The sequence below is a fragment of the Scatophagus argus genome, chromosome 9, assembly GCF_020382885.2.
Source record: "Scatophagus argus isolate fScaArg1 chromosome 9, fScaArg1.pri, whole genome shotgun sequence".
NCBI classification, from domain to species: Eukaryota; Metazoa; Chordata; class Actinopteri; family Scatophagidae; genus Scatophagus; species Scatophagus argus.
In genome coordinates, this window is record NC_058501.1 from 11,050,411 (window position 1) to 11,069,388 (window position 18,978).

The window sequence follows — 18,978 nt, forward strand, 5'->3', positions numbered from 1 at the left end:
AGCCAGACAGAAAGAGGTAGAGAGAGGGACAGAAAGCAGATGGATGGAGGAAGGCTAAGAGGGAGGGAAGGAATCAAGAGAATGACAAGAGAAAGAGAAAAGGAGGTAGAAGGTTGAGGAGAGAAAGGGAATGGAGAATGGGAGAAAATGATAAATACGCAGAGAAACAAACAGAAAGAGAACAAATAACAAGGGCGAGAAAAGGATAGACCTATCATTAGTAGAACAAATAGAGGAAACTCAGTGAAAAATAGCAGGCAAGCTCAGCTGAAAGTGGAGCAGGAATGATGAATGCTGTGAGATAAGCCAACTGCTAATTTGGCTCAAAGAAGTTTGTTTCTGCAGGACAAGCGACTAGAGAAAAGCTGTCTCTCTTACATCTGATCATAGCGAGACGGTGAGTGCACCTGGTTCCAGACAAGGGCCCCTCTTTTAGACTAAAATAGCAGAAACAACTCCTGGACTGGCAATACAAGTAGCCTGTTAGAAATGTGCCTACAGTGCCTACACATAAACTATAGATAAAAGGGAATGGGATGAGGCTGTTTTTCAGGGGTTGGTTTTTGTCTGCACAGTGTATCTGTCTAACATTAAGGGACATTTTTCTTCCATTTGACCAGTGTTAACAGAGAACTGGTCAATATATTGCTATACCAGAGTTGCAGCTCTGTAATTAAAGGGGGTACGACATGTGAAAGATATGTATGTGGAGTGGAGAAATACATTATGAACTACTATATGTGAAAGCAATCATTGCTAAAGAGGGCTTGCAAGGCCCATATGGGTTGTATATGGAAAAAAATATCCAACAGAGGAAAGTAATGATAAACATCTGGCAATGACGTCCCCATGATTTTAAATGCGCATTAAGTGTGATTTATCGAGGTTCTTAGAGGCAGGGAATGGAAACCAGGCCTAAATAGATTTTCGCCATTACAAGTCTCACCTTGCATAGAGAGGATGATTTGAAGCCTCAGGTTCATGCAGTAATTGGGGCCAATCACTGGTCTGCAGCTCAGACAGAAAACCATTATGATCATCAGTGCAGGCATGAAAAGATATTTCACACAGCGAGAGAGGGATTATTAGAGTCAAGGGCACAAAAGTCAGTGTATCTCAGAAAAAGAAGGGCCTGAAAGGTTACTGACAGACAGAGTAAAATGCCAATGATTTCACTTTTACCACACACTTTAGAGTGAAACATGGCAGGGTCTTTCACTTTTTAGATGGAGGCCAGTGTAATTACCTTCTCATTATCAACACATATGAAGTTAGCATTGCCTGGTTGGGGATTCAGGAAAGACAGAACTAACAAACTAAATATGACACAACGACAGTAAAAGACCCATTTTAAGATTATCATTCCAAGCTTCCTGAAGAGTGTTTTGCCTCTCCAGGTTTGTGTGGCAGGAGGTAAGCACAATAAGCTGTCTATAACAATGCAAGTATATGTTTTGATAATGTAAATCATGTCAAACTTGTTTCATACTAGAAGCAACAGGTAAACTGGCAGTAAGCAATTGGCAATGTATAACATGAAAGAAAGATAATCCAAAGAAAAGAAGTTTGTTTAGTGCGTGTGTTGATCTAATGACCTCATACTGTTAATCACAGCAACAACAGGCATGACTAAAAGCTAAAGTCACATTGCCTCCAGCTCCACAATAAAGTTAGTTCAACAGAGAGTCGTCACTTCATTAGTGTGGACCTGGCAAGAAGACTGTATCAACAAAAGAGGGTAGTACAATACACCTATTTCACCACCTCAAGCAGAAAGCACCTGGCAGAGTATGAGGAGAGCCAACAATCCCGCAAGGAGAGGTCAACAGCACACTGGAATGTCCGCTTGCCCTTATTTTTGCTATGCTTCTGCTTTCAGTGCTAGTTTTTTAATTAATGAGCTGTTACTGAAACAAACAATAATAATAATAATGATAACAGAATGCAGAGGTCATTCTGTGATGTGATAACAATGGAGCTTGTACTTTGAGGTTTACAAAGTAACAACAATATGATACAACGGCAACACAGAACCAAAAACTATCATTGTTGAAAAAAGAAGGGAAAAAAATGACAAATCTGCTCCAACTTTTTGATTCTTTATAATTCAGAATTTTCCCAGTTCTCAGATACATAGCAATCATTTAACTACATAGCATTTGAATAATGACAGGAACTTACTAAAAGTATTTTGTCTTGACTGAAATCAGATAATTTAAACAAAATAAAATGGGTATTTTGCAAACCTCTGAGTATGTGTGTGTGTGTGTGCGTGTAAAAGAATATCTTTCTGTGCCTCAAAACCAACTGTCAAATTCATGCACACCATGGTAACAACAGTCAGTTCCCCATTTCACAACACTAACAGACTTGGCAAATATTGACGCTCTATTTTTCTGACATTACAAATGTGATTATATTTGCTGTTTGCCCTGGGAGATGGCAGTTTATATTCAATGAGGTGTGTGTCTGTGTGTGAGTGGGTGTGTGTGTGTACATGTTGAATTTTAAGTTAAAAAATAGGCCATGGGAAGAACACGCATCAATTTGCTGTGTACACAAAAGAATGTGTTGGCAGACAGCGAGCGATACAGAAGTGTGTGTGTGTCTGTTTTCACTCTACTTCTCCTGCTTGTCACACAGAAGACAAACAAAGAAAAAAAGGGACAGAAAAGTAAAGAAAGAAGTAGGAGCATCCTGTACGTAAAAGCTCACCTGTCCTGGGAAAAAAAGCAACATTTCCCTTCAAGCGAACATGAACTATTGCAATACCAAAGTAGCAAGACTGGTTATTGATTTTTGGCAATGCTGCGCACTGACTAGCTGATTTTCATGTTTCACAGATATAACAGGATACATGCAATAACCAATCACATTCTGTCTGCTAAGAGTTCTTAAACATCGCCCCACAACTTAGGTCTAAGTTCAGATATGTAGTGTATGTATGTAAAGCAATGAACACAAACACCTGGGGGGACAATGAGAGCCGGTCTCGATGACATAAGGTGAAGGTCCTCTGCTTGGAGGGGTTCTCGAGGGTCTCTACTTACATTGTGGAGCATTTAGGCTCATATATTCAATGTGAACAGAGAGAGGGAGAGAAAAGGGATGGATTAGCAGTAATGAAAAAGAAGAAGAGTGTTTCCTTTAGTCTCACAGGCTGCATCACTGATGAATTTTAAAAGTAATTTTGCTACTTGAGCTTTACCTTATGACCACCATTAACAATAGTGAAACTACAGATGCATTTCAGTTTTACTTGTCTCAAAGTTAACTGAACTGGTTTTGTGGAAATGAGATGTTGGCTGAGATAATACATTTATAACAATGATATTAAAAGGCAGTACAAGATGTGCATTTAATCTCTTTCTGTTTTACCTTGTGAAGTTTCATCCTTTACATTAATCACATGGTATTCAGTTCAGACTGGGCCATGTTACATGACTGTTACATAAATGTGACCAGTGTGCTTATTCAGACATGAAACTGACATGTTAAATTGCCTTCAGAATGACATGAAGGGGTTTGTGTCTGAAAGAGGTCTGAGCTTCTCTTAAATCCCATTCACTGTAAGCGCCCTGCTCATAAGCAGTGTGTTTACCTACTGAAGGAAAACGGACCAGTTTCTGTGCAATGGAGAGCATCAACCTTTGTTTTTAACAGGTAGAAAGGTATATAACTCTCAGATGTAACACATGTACTGACGAGAATAGTGTAATAAGTAAATTCCTGAAAACAGATGCAAACGAAAACCAATGCAAAGCTGATTAGCATCTATGATTAATTAGAACTGTAAAGTTTCAATGTATCTCCTTGAGGCGTTCAACACAGAACAGTTGTCCTAAAACAAAGAACCTACAAAACAAAAGAAGCCTTTAGATCAATACTATTGGGAGAGGAAGTGACGATGCAACATAGAAAATGTAGCCAACTGATCAGTCTCACGATACCACAGACACACACACACACACACACACACACACACACACACACACACACACACACACAGCTTTACTATCTTTTTGCCTTAAGAGCAAGTTGTCTCCGCTTGCTTTGCAGCTAATAATCCCTTTGCATATTTACGCTTCACATGTAAAGCGTCCTAATTCGATTAATAGTAATAATTAGACCTTCCACTGCTTTTTTTTATTTCTAGGTGGAATTGAAACAATTTAGGTCATCTGGCCCCTTATTCCCAGATCCATGCCGTGGGACCCACAAATCAGATGCAAATGCCACAGAAAAGTGAAAACTAGTTATGGGCTGCGGTAATAAATACTGAATTTAGCCTCTTGGCATTCCAAAAACAGCCAGTTGGGGTTCATATGCAAATATTATGCAAATAGCCCAGATGCAGAGAGCTTTTTTTTTAATTTTCCTGTTAAAGAGAACATAGGGGGGTTTCCCGGTGTTTTAGTAGGCAGAGGCACATAACATGTCCTTGTGATGTTGTGGGCTTGAAGCCAGCTCATGTCGCCATCCCCAGACTCATATACCTTTATATTCACTCTTCAACTATCACACCGAGAGAGGGTAGACAAGAGGAAAGGAGGACAGAGGAAAAAACATTCAAGACATTAGATGAGAGGAGGAGAATGGAAAGCATGGCATATAATTTCAAAAGTAAACCCCAGTCACTGCTGGCTTCTGATTTGAGGATCAGTGTGCAGACAAAGGCAAAGGGAGAAAGATAAAGACTTAAAGAGTTAGAGATGTAATTTGAATGTGGGCAGGAGGCAAGACAAATAAAGAGAGAAAAATGTTGGATATGAGAAGAGAGAAAGGTAAAAATACCAAAAGAGGAATAAGAAAAGAGCTGAAGGCTTAAACAGGTAAAAACCACAAAAATTGGAAGGACATCACAAAGATGAACCATGTGAGACTGAGAGACAGAGAGACGTATGTAATAGAGAGCGTCTTTGAAAGAGAGACGAGAAAGAGAAAAACACATAGGGATGAATGGGAAAGCAGGATAAACACACACAGACACACACAAGAAGACACAGAGTTTGCTGATCTAGCATGTTCATAAACACGGGGGGAAAGGCTAGATGTAGAAAATTAATCTGGAGGAAACACACTGTTCGTGCACAACACATGATAGCTTAGTGGACCACCTCGTTCAATTGGCAATGTCTCCTCAAATTACATGCATCACTGGTGCGCACGCACACACACACACACAAACCACGCTACATCTCCACCTGCTGTTCCGCCATATTAGAAATAATCACTATAATGCTCTTAATTGAAACCCAGTGTTGCCCTGAACACATCACCTGATCTCTCTACCTGCAATGCCACTACATTCAAATGAACACTGCAAAGCTTTTAATCACAGCCTCCGGTCTCCAACTCTCACACACACACGCACACTCTCTCGCTCTCTCTCTCTCTCACACACACACACACACACACGCTTGTTGCTGATGTGCTTAGCACTGAACATTGAAAGGAATGTGGATGTTGGCAGGTAGACTGGTGATTAGAGAGGCAGTTCTGCTAAAAATATGTAGACTTAAACATTTTGCACACGTTCACTAGTACAAATTGCTAATCTAGCTTGCAGCCCCTGAACACATTTAGATATACACAAATCAATGAGGGTGGTCTGTTTTGGAACTTCTGCTTCTTAAGCACCTTGAATTTTGTGATGCATTAATATCGTTTATCTGCTGACATTGCGAGAAGTCTGAATGCAACTTCTGTTAACAAAAAAAGATATATTCAGAGACGTATAAGGACACAGCATACAAGTACAAGCATGCAAAATAGCAGGAAAATGTTCAAGGATCGTGTGACTGTAATAAAGGAGGAATCAAGTAAAACAATCTCAGGTTAATTGAAAAAGTGCTGTAATAAACCCAAGGATACCCCAATAAAAGGCTGTATGCACTTTTTTCTATCAATCACTTATGAGTGTAGCTACACAATTTCCACACAGCTGAGCATTAAAAATGCATATTCTCAATCTTGCTGCTCCCAAGCCAGCGCTCTGTTTGAACAAGAAAATCACCGTATATTATTAAAATCTGATTTATGAGAAATTACAACGGATAATCCTGTGGAACTGTTGGAAGCGTTTAAATAGCACAAAGCTGCCTACGGCATTTGTGCATCTGTTTGTGCACACGTACACGCTTGCTTGCATGTGTGTCCCCATGCATCTGTACATGAATATATTAGCTAGGTGGGGCGGACATGAAGCCAAATCCCAGAGAATTTGCCTCCTAATTAATAAATCATTACAAAATAGAACAATTTAAAGTGTTTTCCATAGTAAATAATTGATGTCTTTGTTCATAGTGTTAATAATGGGACTGTGTCTCTCTGAGAAAAAAATAAGAAAGAAAGAAAACGAAAATAATAGGACAAAAGGCAGGAAAATCTGCAGTGCATATACAAATAACAGGCCAATAAAAGTAGCAAGGACAATGATAGAGAGAGGGGGTGTGGGGGTTGCACACACACACACACACACAGAAAAACGCACACACAAAATGCACGCTCACACCCTCTTGCTCTAACAAATTCCATTGAAAACAGATGGCATCAGAATTATCTGATGTCCTGTCACTGTCTTTTTATATGCTAATTCGGTTCCTACATACAACTGAGTCTCTTTAATCAGATATCAGGTCAGAGAAGCTTAATCAAGCTCAGACAGTCATGCTGCTAGAGTTCTACAATACACTGAGACAGACAGACAGACAGCAATGTATCAATGCACTACACAGAGTGAGACTCACGTCCAAAGTAAACATAGCAGGGGTGATGCTGCTTTCAATGCTTCAAAAGGATGGTGCTTGTTGAAATTTTTCTTCAGCAGTGCACCTGGATTTTTAATACCATGACAATCTTTCTTTGCATAACGCCTAATAATGCCTTATTCATAAATATTTGGTGGTACTGTCACAGCAGGAGCCCCATTGTTTTCAGATGTGACGCTGGTGACTTTTGCAATAAATGTCCTGTCACAACAGACCCTTAAAGTACGGTCAGTCAACAACAGGTCTTCAGCAAGAGTCAGTGGCCATAGATTTGTCATGTATCCCACACTGTTGGCACTGGACAGCCCTTGTTGGCGACTTTTAAATGTGAAAATGCTGAGGTTGTCAACAATACGCCTGCTTGGGCTAAGTAAACTCTGTGTTCAGGCAAGTGGAATGTGTCAAAATAAACGTGAGGCGTAAGGTAACATTAATGTAATGTTCATTGCACCATCTTGCTGAAACTGAGCTTTTCCATCTGAACGACTTACACAAATCTGTCTCACCAGCACTGATGAGAAAAATATGCCATACTGGACACTACAGAAGTTACCTCTTAAGTCAGCATTGTCATATATGACACAACCCTACGTTAAATATCCCTGGAAAGCTGCATGCGACACACTTGCGTTCTTTTGTACAGAAGTTAAGTGCCAGTGAGGGTTGCAGCGCAATCGTGTCTTTTTTTAATCCAGCCTTGAACAGCAGTGTGTTTCTGGAAACTTTGTAAAATACATTCATAATGATAGATCCAACACTGAACGCCCTCTGTGAGTATTTTTCCATTTTTTTTCTTCCGTGTTGAAAATAGTTATTGTTGTTGGTTGAATCTGTCACCGCTCAGGGATTGTGCTCCTGACTTGTGGGCCAACCCATTGTATGCACTAAAAGAAAATACTGCTATTTTCCAGGCCACCCATTCTCTCTCATATTTTCACTTTCCAATCTCTACAATCTAATCACAATCCAAAAAAAGATGAAATAAATCTTCACATTATTTCATTTATAAACTCAGGATACTCCTGACTGATCTGTGACCAACAAACCAGGCAAAATAAAGTTCAGAAATAAAGGCTTGTCATAACAGTCCTGGTAAACCACTGATCAACTATCAACTGCAGTCTCATGATAACAAGAGTACAGACACATTGAAACCACAACTGTAAAATAAGTTACACAAAACAAAAAGTTGAATAATCACACATACACACACACACACAAATACAGTAGTCAGCAGGGAACTTCTGAGGACAGTTTTATTGAGTTCATCCTTGGAAACCACAAACGGATACACATACACCCACCCATGCACGTATGTCCACACACACACACACAAAACACCCATGCAGACACACAGAGTAAGCATCAGATCAGATCAGATATCAAAAGGCAGTGTCTGTCTGGAAGATTAGAAGAGCCATCTGTCTGCCATGTGGACAGCCCCGGATTATCAATAAACTTCACACACTTCTGTGTGCATGTATCTGTGTGCTTGTGTGTTTCATTCAGTCACTGAGTATGGAATACAAATGAGACACAGAGCACAATATAAATGACAATAAAATAAAAAAATAACCACTTTTCCTTTTGGTTGACCTTATTAGTTTATTTTAAGCTGAAAATTCACCCAGTTGAATTCTGACCAAGAAAAAAAAACAAAAACAAACACCAATACCTGTTAGGGCGCAACACTTCACACTTTGTTTTCACAGACACATGCAGACAGCAAGGAAATGACTTGTGGCCACACTTAATGCTTAATCAATACATAGCAATCGATTTCTTTCCCAGTTAAACATACCTGTATTTACTCTGTTAACTTTCCCCTGTATAGATCTATACTGTTAACATAACCACAGGACAACAGAGGAGAGTGAGGCTGAGTGAGAGCGTCAAAGAAAGAAAATAAAAGTGAATTAGAAGTGGTTCACAGTTTCTCTCCGGTCAAGCAAGGCCCTGCTGATGCTTCCAGTCAAGTCATCTTTTCTGCTCGGTGATCAAGGTTACTTTGTCCGAAGATGATTCAAATTAAACCCACTGCTCAAATCATCCACAGCTTTTAAATCCACTTTATCTAATATCTGTGCTCTCACGTGGAAATTCAGCACATAGCTGATTCATTTATATGTATGAAGGAGAGATCAGACAGAGACACATGTAGAATTAATTTATCACAAAGGACAGAAATGCACACACACACACAAACACAAGCACACTCACACACTCTTGTATTAAAACTATTGTCTTTTTTTCCTATTATTCCTTTGTTCGACATTCTGACTGGTCCTTCCGAACCTCTTAATGTCAGAAAACAAAAACACTCGTGCTCACACTTTTCCCTCTCTTCAATCACAGGTAGCCAGCACTTTTCATTTCTGCAGGCGACCGCAAATGAAGATGCACACACAGCGATACAGGTCACCCCTGTTTTCCATCTCAGCAAGCGGTCAGCGAGAAATGGGACTGATGGCAGAAACCAAGGGTTATCTTCCAAAACACCAAAAGGGCCAAAGGGAAGAGAAGGAGAGAGAAAACCCTCAAAGGAGGCCTTGAAAAGTCATTTACTACATGTCCTTGAATGTCTAACTCTCAATTCTTTGCTTTTTATTCATATGTCACCCACACACTTTCTCCGCCCACACCAACAGCCTGGCATGCCACATTAATTGCTAATGTCTTTCAAGCTTTCATTTCCTCTTCATGAGAGAAATTACATTTGTTTTCCTCGTTGAGTCAAGATGACAGGGAAAACGAAGAGGACAAATATGAAGTGAGAAATACAAAAAAAGCTTGGCATAACAGACAAGCTAATTATTCAAAAACAGAGAAACCGACAATGAGTTGTCAAATGTCAAGGAATATATAGTCTTTTTAGTTCTACTATCAAGGAGTCTGACACAATATTGCACTGTTTGTCCTCCAAGGGAGGAAAGTTAAGTGAGTCCCTGACATTGTTCCACTGCACAAATGAAGATGAATAATTGTATAAAACATCTTGAAATTACTACAGTTTGTACTATCAAATTATGTTAACAAAACTCACCAATTACTTTGGTAGCCCTAATGGACATGTTATCTCCATCTTGGTATCTGCGGCACCTCTCAATTTAATGTTTTAGCTCCAGGTTGAGGAACAAATCAAAAAAAAGGAAAAAACAAACATCAAAACCAACAAGGCCTTAGTCAGTTTCTCTGTGGTAGCAGGCCAAAAGCTAATTTGTTCTGACTAAAATTTCAAATCTTTACAGGCCCAGCACACTAACACAAATGTTTGCAGTTAGTCTGGATGAATTAGCCCCCTCAGGCTAAAGCTGGGATGAGCTACACTGGACAGCAGCACAAGGCGACTGGATAGGTGATGTCTGCTAACTGGATAGATAAACTACAGCGCCTTTTTTCATAATTCTGTGTTTAGCCAAAAAATGTTCAATTTGTGGGGGCCTCTGTACAACATTGTTCCAAACTGTGAGTCAACCTCCTCGGAAACACTTCACATGATGCCAGTGCCTTTACCAGTGTGTGCCTTGACCAGTGTTTCCCCCATATTCATTATGCAATGTTACAAGAGCGGAGACAGGCAGGGGAAGTGAAGATAAAGTTGGTACTGGATACAAACAGACACGATCGCAAAAACACGCTAGCATGCTGACAGATCTGGCCTTTCTGTGTGGAGCTGAGCAAGACAAGAGAATATTCCGTGAAAACAAATCTGTGATGAACTTTGGACTGATACAAACAAACAACCGGGAGCTGCCCAACATATTCATAGGCATGTCGTGTTGCCCACTGAGCAGCACAAGTTGAGATGCTGGGGGTTAAATGCCTTGTTAAATGGCACCTGATTCAACTTGTTGAAGGGGAGAGAAAGCATGAATTTTTCAATCTCATACACCATATGGACATTTTGGTCTGAGATTTGAACTGCCCGTAGGCTATCAGCTTTTATTTTTTTTGCAATCAGGCCACCTCTTCTGCCAGAAAGCATCATCTCTCTCCTCTGATTTAATGCTCAACCCTTTGGATGCAAGCAAAACCTGGCTTCACCCCTCATCCCCTTTCCACAGATCCTCCGTGTTTCCTAGTCACCCCGTTCCTCAATCCCCTCAACCCCCAAGCCCTTCCCTTGGCTCTTGCCTTATCCCATTACTCACAACCCCTCCATGATATTCCCATTATATCCCTTCAGGGTATTCTCAATCCCTGTGGAATACAGTGTGGAAGGCAGTATTCCTGGGATAACAGGGGGTTGACTGACTGGCTGGCTGGCTGGCTTCTGCTGGGAATAGGGAATACACTTCCTTCCTCTCAAGGGAAGCAGCTCCTATCCAGCTTCTCCCTTCATTTATCTCTAGCTTTCTTCATCAGAGAAACAAAAGTGCGAGTGAACAAATAAATGGACAGAGGAAAGATGTGAACAGTGATTCTTGTTTCCATTATTCTTCCTCTGCTACTTTTCCTGTTCCTTTCTGGTTTCGGAATCAAGGGTGAGATATCACCACCCTTTGGGGAATCAATTTGTTCTATTTTTTGTTATTTCTCAGAGGAACAAGGAGTGGTCTCTCCGTCAGTCGACTGTAATTCTCTTTCCTTGCTCCTACACCTCACATATAGGAAGTGCTACAAGCAACAGGGAAGACCTTTCAATCCTTTGAGAAATGAGTGCCAGGAAAATGAGTGCCAGAAAAATCCTTGTTTCCTTTTTGCTGTCCCTTAGAATCACTAGTGGGCTTCTAGTGCAACGTTGTTGTTTTAACTACCTACTTATTTACCTATGACATGACAGTTGCTTGCTGAAATGTTTGTTCTCATCAAGATAGTTTGCGATGCTGTCAAAATTCCTTTCCTCTGTGTAATCAATGGATTGGACTGAGCAGTGATCTTTCCTCTCCTCAAGGTATCCCGTTTTCCTTCCTCTATCCATAGATCCCTCAAGGGAATTTTAGGTGGGAATCGTTGGGGTCCCTAATCCCATGGCCTCTAAATGGTTACTGGGTGCTGCCTACACATGGGTCACCTTATAGGATCAGCAACAGACACACACACACACACACGCACACACACAATCTCCTGACCTCTAAATGGTTACACTTGACTGCCTAGACTCATGGGTCTATTTGTAGGACTTGAGGTGAATTCAAAGCCTTGGAAACTGTGTGTGTGGTTGTGTGGTTGTGTGTGTGTGCATGTTTATTTTGCTTTCTAGATTTGAGAGACCTGTCCTATTGTCATTTTAACAGTACTGCTCTGTTAAAGCCTTGCACATGCAAAATATTTGCACACTGGCATGCGTACTTGGTCTGGAACTGTAATAATTACCACTATTAGTTTTATGTGATTTCAAAAAGCCCAAGCAAAGATCAACAAGTGCTTTGTCATTTGGCAAACTGCTTTACCTTTATTCTGTCACAGTCAAAGTTGCTTATTCATATTTACATATTAAAAGTGTGTCTACCTGTCAAATGTCTGCTCTGAACTCGCAAATTCAGAGATGAAAACGTCAACATTTCCACCAGTTTCTTGAATTTCCCTCAGGATCAATAAAGTATCTATCCATCTATCTAGTTCCATACAACTGTATCATTTGATTTATATCCATAGCTACCAAGTACCACTTCCCCATTCGCTTAACCTCCTTTTGCAATGCACTTATTTTCTCTTTCCTAATGTCTCTCCTGTCAGCATGCCTCCACTCTGTTATTCCTCCATCTATCCATCTCTCTATTTCCACTTTCTGCAGATTTGGTGGAATCTAGTTCGCTTTCACTGGCAGCATGCTGCCCTCCCTGTTCGCCTCCCTTTTTCCATCCCATTGCTGATTTTGGCTTTCAGAGCATCTGCCTCTCTCGGCTGCACCCTTCATCGCAGCATCCCCTTCCCATCCCCACTGACTCTTCCCCTCATCTTTCCTTGCATCGCTTTTCGCTTCAATCTTTTTCATTCCTTTCCCTTTCACAGCGAGTAGGACTGCCTGACACACACTGTTGCGTGACAGTAGAAAGACCAAAGGCGCATATAGTCTCTCTCACATGTGCATGCACACAAGGTAATATGCAGAATGACAGCTTTCGAAAACCGAACTCTCTCTCTCAAACACTTTCCCTTTACAATATCAATTCCCACCACGTCTGCAACTGTGTGTGAAAGGAGCAAATGTGTTTGTGAGCTGGCTGTGTGGGCTAATGTGTGTGTGAGAGAGAGAGAGGTGGAGTCACAGCGAACATTGTGAGTTTTCATTGGCTTTAACATTGCGGCGTGTAATGTTGCGTCGCACGCAGTCAGCCAATCACAAGCTCTTCACACACTCGGTTTTATGAATGAGAAGGCATGTATGCGAGGTACACGCACTCTCCGAGTGAGAATACTCTATAGTGATGTAATACAATCACACAGAGCACCAGAAGCGCTTGTAACACGAATGCAGTATGAGCTAATTCAAAACAGTTTGACAATGTTTCTAAATAATGTTCATCAGAAAGATCCTGAAACATGCATAGAGTAAAGGGAGGGAAAAGGAAATCCACTGTTTTATACAATGGAGTGACATTTGCAGTCAATGCCAGTATCTTGTGAAATTGTCATATGCCATATGCTTTTCTTTCTCACATGCAACATGCGAACAGCATGAAGTAATTGATTTCAAATACTGTCAAATTGGATTTAATGATAAAACCATAATGATACATGCAATATTTTTTTCCAGTTTATTTATATAGCTCCAATTCACAACAAAGGTTATTTCATGACACTTTCCAATTAGAGCATGTCTAGACCAAACTCTTTAATACATCTATCTTTCTTTAAAAACCTAGTCTAGTATATTATATAATTTCATGTTAATCTTAATTTTAAAGAACTGCATTGTATAAAGATCATAGTAACATTGTGGCATTTTCTAACCACAGTAACACCGATAATACCTGCTGATCACTAAATCCCCTGTATCATTTTATCAAAACAGTTCACACCCTCTCTCAGAAATTCATATCCGTCAACCGTCTGTGTCCAAACCAGGAACTGAGAACGCCTGATTTGGCTGACATTGTGTACCAGGGAGTAATTTTGCCTAACCGGTATGTAAAATCATAACTGAAGTGCTGTGTGTGCGGCTGGCTGGCAGAGAGGAGATTGGGAGGGGACGAGAGCAGCCAAAAACAATCAAAATATCCTGGTGTGACTTTCCATGAAGGGTGCGTGCGTGCGCGTCTGTGTGTGTGTGTGTGTGTGTGTGTGTGTGTGTGTGTGTGTGTGTGAGCATACACTCCTTTCTATGAAGTCACTATTTGGCACGATGCTCTGCGTGCTCAGTGGCTCAGTTGTATCTGTGTATCATCATCCTCGTCATCATCATCATCATGGGTAAACAGTGCCCTCTTTGGTTGTACAGAGGAACAGCAACTCACAATGAGCCAGACTGAACAAATATGGGCAGCATAACAAGTGTGGAGACAATGAAAGCAAAGTGAAGTGACACAGGTTGTTGATTCTGTAGTGAAGCAAATTTGAACAAAACAAAAGCCCAAGGAAGAAAGGTAAGATATTATCTCTTCAGATTGAATAACAAAATATTTTATAAATCTAATGACTTATTAAAATAACAGGTCTGTAACATAAGCTTAAACAGTTAATGTAAAAAATACGCATGTTTTATTCTTCAAAAGGATATACTGCATGTATGTGCCAAGATGCTGAAGAATGAAGTGGTCCCTCTCACACAAACTTATTCTACAGCCATTTTGTATCAAACCATAATTATGTCAAAGGCTACATGATGTCTTACATGATGTCAGGTTACCAGGAGCGTTGACAAAGTGCTAGCTTCATTTTATTTGTACAAATGATCACTATGATATACTCCAAAGACTGAAAGTTACATCTTTTGAAACTATGAATGAAAACAGAGTATGTTTTTCAGAGGGATGACCTCATCCTGGTACTGCAGAGATGAATTCTGACATTAAAAAGCTCCTCCCATGAGTCAAGGCTGCCACCTAGAGGCCAACAAAACAACTGCTACTAGATCTCAGACCAGGTGATGTCATAGTTTAGGAAAGAAAGAGTTAGACACAGGGATGAGAGAGGGACAGGGGAAGACAGGGGGTGTGAAAGAAAGAAAACAGACAGGAAAGATCAGAGGGAGGGAGAGAAGGTGATGTCATGTTTTCAAAGCAGTGGAAGCTCTGTCTTTGTCCAAAGTCTTTCATTAAACTCTGCCGATCGGCACTGAGGATTAGAATGGCAGCCTACAGAGGAAATCAGCCTTATATTCACATGATGTCAACACTTTCAACAAAAAATATTCTGACTCACAAATGGTAACATTCATCCTACTTATGGCCAGTATAGTCAAAGACTAGGCATTTCATCCTTGAAAAGCCCAATTCAGTCCTTGTCATTCCAGACTATTCCACTCTCTCCAATACACTCCCAACAATTTCATGCCATTCAAGGCAACTGCATACTATATACTACACCATTCAAAACAATCCCCACCTGCCCTGAATCTGGCCATGACAGGCAATTTCTCCTTCCAACAGTCTCACTCACTCACTGTGAAAACAAACACGGAGGGAGGTGTGTGTGTGTGTGTTTTTTGGGGGGGGCGATAGAAAGAATAATAAAAAAAAAAGTGATGCAGCAGGAAAGAAACAGAAGAGCCAGTGAAGTAAACAAAGAGAAAAGACACTGATTAACAAAGCAGAGAAAAAGCTGACAGAAACCAAACTAATCCTTTAGCTTTAGCACAGAGATACTGACCTTTAGAGGGTAGTTGAGAGGGGAGTGAGAGATAGAAAGAAACAACAAGGAAGGGTATTCTGAGGCTTCATCAGTGAAGGATCAAGGCACATAACTGTCCATACTGTAAGACACGCCATTAATTAGTCTAATGCCATTAGAGTAATTTTTATACACAGCTGAAACCTAAAAAAAAAACCCTGGAGTTAAGCAAATAAAATATTTTCTGATAGCACATATTTATAGTAGCACGTTTTAGCGTTATTACCTGAGAACACATTACATTAGACAGTCTTTGAATGCATCATAATCTGCTGAGGACCTTAAGACAACCAGACAAGACAGGAGGATATCTCTCGTACAGAAATTAAAGTCGGAATAGAAAACAGTTTTTCACCACGCTCACTTCCTGAGAGACAATTGCCACCGTTCCAGTAAATTACAGTGTCGAAACAGATCTATGGTAAGATAATTAGCACACTAAATAACAAGCCTTGGAAGATGCTTTAACACAGGAAATGCTACTGTGTCAAGAGTGAGACGAGAGACAAAAAAGCAGAGAGAAACAGTGTGTTTGTGTGTGTGTGTGTGTGTGTGTGTATTGGGGGGGGCTCAGGAGACAGAGAAAACAGTTAAAAAAAAAAGAAAGGTGGAAAAGATAAAGAGATCAAGGGTCTATGCTACCAGATAAGAGGGGAAACTGCTGGCCTGTCTCCATGAGTAAATTGTGTCTTGCGTGTGCTCTGTGTGTGTGTGTGTGTGTGTGCTTGTGTGAGTGAGTACATCTGCATTTTTGAAGTGTGTGATTAATGGGCTTTCTAAGACTGTGGGGACCCCATGGTGAGAGAAACGCCTGAGGGGTTAATATTAACTCTCTCTCTCCTTGTTTTTCTTTCTCTCTCCACACACGTACTCACACATACACACACACATACAGCTACTGTGTAGGTGATGACACAGTACAATACTCATACTGCATACATGTAGGTATTGTACAACACATCACATGTAACCTGGAACAGTAACTCTATTTTCACTGTTTGACTATTTGACCAACTACAATCCAGTGCGCACATAATGAAATAATGCAGACAGATCTCGTCTCACTCTCTGGCAGAGTCAGTCTGTCTCATCTGATCACGCACGCATGCACACACACTTAATCCCTGATGAAAGACCTTTGGTAATCTAGCTCATAATACTCTATGTCTGGCCTCTATGCAAAGGGCAAGCAAACATGAAAAGGTACCATTCAACAGAGCAAAGTTTTGTCTAACAATCTGACAAAACACTGTTGTACTTTCTGGTGTATCACTATCCAGATAAAACATTTAAACCACTCGAGACAAAGTCTAACCATTGAAAAGACCAAAAACACTTATATGTGTTGTTCTGGAAAGGGTTTACAAACAGCATATCTTTGGAGAACATATATTAATTATTATCATCATTACCTCAATTAAAACGTTACATGTTACATTCTGCAAAGAGGTAAATGACAAATCTTTCCATTAAATTCAAACAATGTGACAATCTGTGCTCCACACCATCACCAAATGTATTTGCTTGGTTGAGTTTGCCGAGGACAGCGCAATGTCTGAGAAGCTTAGTTCAGAGCAAAACCAAGTCTTTTACTGGATTAACACACAAGGTACAGGTTATCTACAAAGCAAGACTGCCCCCTTGTGTTCAATAATAATAATGACATCAGTTCTAAAAACACCTAATATACATTTACACATAATTACACTATTTTTTCAATTAAGCTGTTTGTTCATTTAGCTATCCTCAATTCATCAGTCCTCAAAGCAATCCACCCTTCCATCTTATATTATTATTGTATTATATTATTGCATACATTGAACGAGAACACAGAATATGTTGTCTAGTAACATGTAATTGTAGTAGCATTAGACCTCCAGTCAGTGGATTCAATGCAAACTACCTGAAATGAACAATCTCTTACCAGTCATCTTGTATCCACTGGCAGCTAGCTGCCCAGCCATGTACTCCCCATCGGAGTTGTTATGACTGCAGCCCCAAGTTTTCATCCAGATTTTTTGGGTGCCAGGAATCAAACTGAAAATGAATAATGATATATGTCCTTGTTATATGATGTATGGACATGACAAAAAACAACATCTAAAACCAAGGCTATTCCACAAATCAATCATAAACCTGAATCAAAAAGGGATTTCAATTTAACTCTGTGTACATGAAAATGCAGTTATGCAATGTTTTTGCTTTGATGCTTTTTTTGATTAACATTAACATTGATCATTAACAAGGAAATACTGAAATATTACTACAGTTTATCCCTCACATGTATCATCCACTTGATCAACAAAAAAAAAGCTTGAAATGAAGGCAGACTGGTTGCAAAATCAGCATTTATCTGAACTCAGGAGGGCACATCTATTATTTGTTCTCCAACTCTCAAGTGATTTACTGGAAATTTAAAGTTTACTAACCCATGGCCTGCCAAAAACACGTGATACAAAAGTAATATCACAATAAACTGACAGCTTCTGTACCACTATACAAAAAATATTACGTACCTGTCAGCATGAAGCTCCTCTTGGCTCAAATCTTTTTTCTTCCTCGACCTCGGTATGATACTCTTTCTAGCAGACTGTCTTTCGTGAGGAGTGGGGTCGCTAGAAGACACCATGTCCTCAATGTCGTCAATCAGAGGATCACAGGCGGACGGCATGATGGCCTAAAAATTAGACAAAGCCTTGATCAGCACAGACTGTCTCTCATAGAGTTGAGATTTATGGAGAGTTAAGTTTTTTTTTCTTTTAAACATATGTTTCATTGTTATTTCGCATAACACAGCAAATGTAATAAAAATAGTTCTAATAAAAACAAATTAATAATTAAAATAATTACATTAAAATTGTCTGAAGTGCACTGACTGCCTCTTTATTTTGTCAAAAACTCTGGGCAATAGGATAAGATGATGTATACAACAAGGCCATTTTATTGGTAAAAGAGACCCTGGACATTAATGAGCTACGTTAAGAGCATCAGCAAATAACAGGTTAAGATCAAATAACACATAATACTAATACTGTTTTACCTTTTGATCATAAGTGCAGCAAATACTGCAGTGGTCAAAACAAGATGAAAAGATACAACATCACCACAGCAGCATAGTACAACAGGGAAGCAACTGATGATCACTGTTTTTTTCTAATCTGACAATTATTTCTCAATTAATGTACCGGTCCTTAGATCTATAAAACCCACCAAAATCCCCATAACATCTTTCTCAAGACCAAGTCAATGTCATCAAATGCACGGACCGAGAGGGGTGCTCTTTCATGGGTTCAAAATCCAAAGGTATTGCAGTAAAGTGGAACTAAAGAACAACTGAAATGCTAAGGAATCAATAAAATGTGGTTTAATCTCTTAGTGCTCCTTGAGTACTTTGCACTGGTAATACTGGTACTGGTAATAATGTTCAGTAGTT

General features: G+C 39.9%; 1 protein-coding gene across 2 annotated transcripts in view; it reads right to left on the bottom strand.

The window, feature by feature from the left end:
* The window catches only part of cdkal1 (CDK5 regulatory subunit associated protein 1-like 1), a 204,867-nt gene that overhangs the window by 184,993 nt on the left and 896 nt on the right, over positions 1 to 18,978 (bottom strand). For both annotated transcript variants that reach the window (XM_046399649.1, XM_046399650.1), the window contains exons 2-3: positions 18,062 to 18,222; positions 17,470 to 17,582 (exon numbers count right to left, since the gene is read on the bottom strand). In XM_046399649.1, coding sequence (XP_046255605.1) covers positions 17,470 to 17,582; positions 18,062 to 18,216 — 268 coding nt within the window. In that variant the 5' untranslated portion in view covers positions 18,217 to 18,222. The remainder of the gene's footprint in view (positions 1 to 17,469; positions 17,583 to 18,061; positions 18,223 to 18,978) is intronic.